Here is a 7,151-nt window from a genome sequence, read left to right on the forward strand (position 1 = left end):
TTTTATTTTATTATAAAGGTATACAAAACATCTGCGCGATTGCGGGAGAATGACAGCTACAACGTCACGATCGCAATCATCTCTGATTGGTTGACGCTCGCCTCACTATTGGCTAGAATGCATTGTTGCAACAAGAATCGCACAAATTCAGCCAATCAGAACAATTGAGATTGTAGTAATGATTGATGCAGGTTTTAGACAATCGCCCCACTGCACTGGTTGCAACTATAAATGGACCAAATACAATAACAATAGATTACGATCTAAGCGACAACACTTAACATGTCTACGCAACAATACTTAAATAAATATAATTAAATTAATTAAATTTAAAATATCAAACGAATGACACAACTAGCTTTAATCCGCAGCTTTGCCTGCATTAAATATTGTCTGTACCAAGACAGACAAACAAACGAACAAATATACGTTGGTTTAATTATGTAATTTTATTATTAGTGTGGATTATATCCCTTTTCCTAAAACCAGGTAGAAATCAATTTACATATCAAGAGGAACAACGACCGGTCAAGTGCGAGACGGACTCGCACATGAAAGGTTCCGTACAATCGTACAAGAAATAAAACCATTCAATTTTATTAATTTTTATGGCGACTATTTTGAAATCTACCTATATCTAAATATAAAAAAGGAAAAGGTGACTGAGTGACTAACTGACTGACTAACTCATCTATCAACGCACAGCTGAAATTACTGGACGGATTAGGCTGAAATTTGGCATGCAGATATCTATTATGACGTAGACATCCGCTAACCAAGGATTTTTGAAAAGTCAATCCCTAAAGGGGTACAACAGGGGTTCGAAATTTGTGTAGTCCGCGCGGACGAAGTCGCGAGCAGTGGCGTGCAGCTCATAGAAGCATAAACGCACTGCTTACCCTCATTGTAATAAATCAATGCTTATTTTTCATTATAACCTGCCGTAAAATAAGTTCATACCTAAATGCATACCCTGGCTTGAACTCCTGTGCACGCCACTGGTCGCGAGCGTACCAATACGCTAGTTTTTATAATAATAATGTTATAACGGCAATAGACATACACATTGTGACAACTTTCTACCTATTATGTTTCATAAAATACAAGCCCGCTGACAAACGGACGGACGGTCAAACAGACGGACGGAGGTTTGGTACCTAATAGGATCCCGTTGGCACCCTACGGAACCCCAAAAATCGACAAGCGCTAAAGGCAAGTATAACCCTCTAATTCGCCGTACGGGTCTATGGAGCCCCATGCATAATGTATCATGGTGATATGTTAATTCGTCTCACCTTATGTTTATGCTAATCGTAATTGGTTATTTCGTTGCACGGATTACATGACGGCTCTCATCAATCTGTTGGAGCTCAGAGCTCATCTGACAAATGTTAAGCTGCCGTGAGAGTCTGTAGAGACTTCTGACAAGGGGTCACATTATCAAGAGGGGCTTATTCGCTAAACGCAAGTACATAGTTTGGTTCTTATTTGGATACTAATCAATGAAACTCAATGAAAGGATCGTTAGGTACGGAAATCTGGTAAACCACAAAGTTCAGACACACAGAACACATCCCAGAGATTTGGGAACTATGTGGTTTACTCGGTTTCCGTTAAAATATTATAAGTCTTCAGAGTTTACATACAAATCTTTAAACCCGTGTAACTTTAAAAGTAGGTAGTAATTATTTTTACGAAAATCTGGTAAATCACAGATAAACATTTCTAGAAAATGTGTACAAAATCTATGTAACTCAAACTCAAAACTGTCTGACTGACTGAGTCAAACTCTATGTAATTTTTGTTATACTAATAATAATATTGACATATTAAGAAGAACAACTTCTTTAACTTTATGAATCGAATATCTCAGAAATTGAAAGTGATTCTTAGAGAAAAAAGTGTAAGAACATCCTTTACCTGCTTTATTTTAAAATTGTTTGTGAAAAAGATAGAGCTTGCATATTTTATACAAACCAACATGGACTACCTAGTAAAAAATCTAACCCTTTCGTAGCCTGATAAATTATACATTATTATCTCAATTACCAATCTCACGATTTATACCTACGTCCCCTTTTAAGAATTTTTAACCGACTTCAAAAAAAGGAGGAGGTTCTCAATTCGTCGGAATCTTTTTTTTTTTTTTTTTTTTTATGTATGTTCCCCGATTACTCAAAAACGCCTGGACCGATTTTGAAAATTCTTTTTTTGTTTAAAAGGGTATACTTCAAAGTTGGTCCCATTTCAATTTGGTGAAGATCTGATGAACATCTTCGAAGATAGATACTGGAACTCCTCAACGGATAAGAGTAAATTGTTCGCGATCAGTGTAATAGCTTAGTAAACAGTAGATTTTTAACCAGTCATAGCATAATTCCATGGGGCCACTAAAAATTGTGAAATAAAATTTTTTTACAAAAAAAATAAAAACCGACTTCGTTACATAAACACTAAAAATTGAAAAATAATTTAATTTATTACCGAATATATTATGTATACAAGAGTTAATATAGTTCCATAATAATATTTTTTGGGGTCGGTGCCAATGAGGTGCCATTGTGGAGTTCCATAAAAATATGAAGTCCAGACGATTCGCGCAGCTAAAGCTAATTGGCACCGGCACCAAAAAGTATTATTATGGAACTATATTAACTCTTGTATACATAATATATTCGGTAATAAATTAAATTATTTTTCAATTTTTAGTGTTTATGTAACGAAGTCGGTTTTTATTTTTTTTGTAATTAATGATATGTACCAACCATTAATCACGTCGGATGTGTAAAAACATCGTTTAGAATATACAAGGTTGTTTTGTATGTCCCGGATATTTTGGAAAGCGAATCAAATTTAAATAAGTTCACCTTGATGGTTTTTTAAACGATCGCTTTTCTGTTTTATTTTTCTTGCAAGTTAAAATCATAAATTATCATATTTTATTATAAGAAATTTAATGATTAAAATATTAAATTAGTTAAGCTATTTACACAAATACTATACATAAAAGTTCGACACATTCTATGAAGTTGGAACTCGGTCACAGGAATATAGTTCGAGCGTGTCAAATTAGATGGCGTTAGTAGTATAAACTTCACAACGCGGACGTTTTACGAAACAATGAATTCCAAACTGTGTCAAAGTCGGGACAGGTTATCTAACCGCTAACAAGTAATTTTATTGCTTTCATGATTGATTGCTATAAAATGGAGCCAGTAATAAAATCTTGTATCAATCAAAACATGCGCCGTAGAGCATAAATTATTACATTATTATTTACAATGTATTATGTTAATAACGAGGTGATGTCATTAACGATAACTTTAATTAAAAATAATATATTATAAACCTTATCGGAGGTGTAAAAATTTATTGCCCAGTTAATGTAGACTGGTTGAGTAGGTAGACTTGCATAGAGTAGACAAACAAGAAATAAATTATAAGTTTCTGCATGTTGCTTGCAAAATAAATGTATTGTAAAGAACGCTAATAGGTATATATTATTTCTAATTAAGTAGCTACCTACCTACCTAATAAAAATAATTTATGTATTATTATAAATTTTTATCGGTTTGTCTTCCATTAAAAAGTTCAAATTATAATAAAACGTAGTTTCCTGATTTTTTAATATTACGTTTGTCTTTTAAAATACTATGCATGAAACCTATCTATTTCTACCTATACCTATTACTTGATTTTTTAAATGATAAGTAAAATGTAGATTAATAAAATAAGGGACTGAAAAACATATAAAAATACCTGTGTCATAATCAACCAAAAGTTGATTTTAGATCGTAAAATATGCAGCATTTATCTCGCGTAGAATAAAGTCGGCCTCTATTTCGAGCTACTCTATCACCTGTCCCTCAGTCTTTTCGTGCGACCAATTATGCTTTTGACAGTTGAATTTTCGACATGACATGGGCCTAATCAAAATAGCATTTATTAAAAAAACACCGCATTAACTGAGCTGACAGCTCACGGCTTTGTTATTAATGATGTTGAGCGTTTCTTGCGCGTTCCTCTCGTGTATTTCATCTTTTTATGCTATTCAATGAAGAAAAATTGTTTTGTTAGCCCTGTTTCTGTTCACGATAGGTGGGCGGTAGCCAAGCTTGTGCTCGCGTGATTGCAGTCTTGTTTTATCACGCTACGTTCCCGTTGATTGACGGCACTAATGTGTGTGTTAGGAGTACATTAATCAATCATTCAGCCGGCTTATTGCCTCGCTCTGTTGGAAAGCGGTCTCGAGTTGATGGTGTATAATTTATTATATGTTATTCTTATCGTGCTCTTCTAATGTATTTATTATGCGTGCTCAACATTATTATTATGTTGAAACCATTATTATGAATGAAACACACGTCAGCCTCTGAATAAGATTATTTTAAACAACTGAGCGATAAAAAGTAGGCATAAATAATTAATGTTCTGATTTCGTAGAAAAATATTTTTTGTTAAAAGCAATTTCACGCGAATCAATTGGTGATAAGGCTACCAATTGTATTACTTTGTTCTTTTCTATTAACTGTAATTTAGACTTTTATTTCATATTTTGCGTGCAATAAAGTGTGCTGAATTGCATTAGTGATATATAATAAAATCAAAAACCGTATAATTTGCATAAAGATACTGTATTTGAAATTGTTTCATTGAGTTTTAAACATAGAATAATATTTACACAAATCATTTGGCTGTACATAGTCTTTATAATCCCTTCTGCACCAGCGTTTAAACAAACTTTCGTCGGCAAATTAACTTATATTATCTTTACCTATTAAAGATTGCACTATTCACTAAATTTGTCATGGCGCATGACGCCTTACAACATCAAAATATAGTCTATTGATATCACAGAAGAAAATTGGACAATACAAACATTTAACATGTCAGTCATTAATCCTCACTACACTAGTTTATTGGTGCACTGCAGCCGCTCCGAGCCTTTGGCCGTACATGGCATAAGGCGAGTAAAAAGGCCCCAGTGCCGGATTGAAGGCACCATAAGGAGACGAGCCTAGGCTTGCAGGTAGAGCTTTGGAGTAAGGATGGTAGCGGCTCGCTGAAAGCGGGCTCAACGGTGCCGTCGGATACGCACCGCGAAGCCCAGCTGTCGTAAATAAAGGGTTCAGCGGACTCAATAGCGACGGCTGTGAAGACGTCGAGGAAGGAGTAGATCCGTCCGTCGTGTGACTTCTTAAATGTTGCAAAAGCTCCTCTGAGTTCCCAAAACGTTTTCCGCAATACGATTCGCCAACAATCCAATTACAAATATAGGGGCGGCTCATTTGCGAATACGATAGGCCTCCGGCTCCTTGCTGGGAGAGCGCCATGGCCATTGCTAAGTTATACTTTTGATGTTCACACTGCGTGCAGCCGGCGGGACATGCACCGTTGCTCATGAGTAGGTGATGATTGTTGACGGAGAATTGACAACCAGTGCAGTAAGGGTCTTTGCAAACTGGAATTAGTGTTTCTCCACCGGCAGGTGTTTTGACTCTAGCGTAACCGAGGTATGGGTTTGTAGATCCCGGGAACCCAGCGGCTGCTGCTAACATTGCGGCGTGATGGGCACTTAGTGGGGCTCCTGCATAAGGAGGTCGGAAAGCTGGATTCGCATGCTGTTCCATGCCAGGAGGACAACACAATCCAACGAGTGGGTTGAATCCGGACAGACCAGGTAAATTCTTGAAAGCACCAAGATGATCTTTTCCATGCCCTAACACTTCTAAACCCGATCGAATTATCGGGCTCGTGCCTGAAGACCCAGGGGGTGATGATTTGTGGTCGCTGGACGGGCTGCTCTTGCCATTTTCTGTTGTAGGCGGTGTAGATTTTCGCCCGGGAGTACTTTTCCCAGATTTTTTATCATCGGAACTATCGGAACTGGCTTTCGATGATGGCCGGGTTTCTTCAGGTTTCTTAGTAACGACATTAACTTCGTATGGTTTGAAAGCTAAATGTTTGCTTTCCGGCGAAGAACGCGGTTTATCCGGTTTACTAGCACTAGGTGAAGAACGACTCATAGAATCACTGTTAACACTATTCACTGATTTCTTTTTGTCGAGCGGCGGCAGCAGCGGTTTAGACGCTAGAGTGTCCGCGCCGATCTGACTACAAGTTTGCGCTAAAAGCGCAAGCGGACTTTTCTTGGAGTCCAACTGTAACAAAGAAAAAAGTAAATTAATATCACATTAGTATAAAAAATGACAATTAATTTTTATGCTATAAAGTTTTTCTTATTTAAAGTTTATTTTAATTACTTATTTAAAAATAAAATACTTACAGAAGATGGGAGTGGTGTTAAATAATCTGGCTGGAGATATTGGTTAGGATTAGTCATCATTGCCCCGTCTTCAAGCACCACCATTTGGAGATAAACTTTCACGATCACTTATACTACACTTCACGTCAAGTCACTGTCAGCTCTGCGTACACAACTACTCTGTGGCACGGTCGCGCGGAATGTCGGGAGTGAATGCGTGCGTCCGTGGCGGCGGTCGAGGTGACTGTGAGAGACGAGACCCCACCAGCGCCCGACGTGCCGGGGCCCCCGCCCGCCCCGCGCGACAGGGACGGCGATATCTCAAGTCTTTGTTAGAGAAGCAGCGCTATATCTCTCCGCTGCAGCACACAGTCATAAAAAATAAAGCGGAAACGACACATAGCTGCATTGCGGTAGGGGAAAAAGGAAAGGCGGCATGGCGGGCAGCCGGGTGCGGATTGAGACGTGCGATGGCGTTGGTGGCTCGCCACCCATGACGGCGCGCTTTGAGCCGCCGCGACTCTACCTGCCCGCTCCGCTACACTCTGTAGCTTTTTTGTTCCGCGCCACTTTTATTACGCTTTCGACAACGCTGCTCTCGCCGGCGCTTTGTCGCTGACACATTCGAAACTACTTGCTCTTTCAGTCGCCTTTGTTCTGGGATGCGCTCGGTTCAAAGGGGAAAATTGATCCTTTCTATGGCGTTTTCCCGGAGCCGTTTGATGTGTCGACGCTGTTTTACGAGCTGCCGTTCTGGCGAGAGTACTGCACCTACCGACCAATATTTCTCTTCATCGACAGCACAAAGTCCATAACGTTAACGTTAATCCGACACTAAAACCTGTCAAACACGGCCTCATTGAAACGGGCCCCGCGTCGCGATCAA

At 38.5% G+C, this 7,151-nt stretch overlaps 1 protein-coding gene across 1 annotated transcript; it reads right to left on the reverse strand.

Annotated features, from left to right (window-relative positions):
• Positions 1–4,615: 4,615 nt before the first annotated feature.
• Positions 4,616–6,535, reverse strand: noc (no ocelli). Its single transcript, XM_034973856.2, has 2 exons — positions 6,287–6,535; positions 4,616–6,161 (listed from the first exon to the last, which is right to left on the reverse strand). The coding sequence occupies exons 1-2, from the start codon at positions 6,368–6,370 to the stop codon at positions 4,917–4,919; spliced, it is 1,329 nt and encodes a 442-aa protein (XP_034829747.1). The 5' UTR covers positions 6,371–6,535; the 3' UTR covers positions 4,616–4,916.
• Between the last annotated feature and the right edge of the window lie 616 nt (positions 6,536–7,151).

This window comes from Maniola hyperantus, chromosome 12 (genome assembly GCF_902806685.2).
Source record: "Maniola hyperantus chromosome 12, iAphHyp1.2, whole genome shotgun sequence".
In the NCBI taxonomy this organism is placed as follows: Eukaryota; Metazoa; Arthropoda; class Insecta; order Lepidoptera; family Nymphalidae; genus Maniola; species Maniola hyperantus.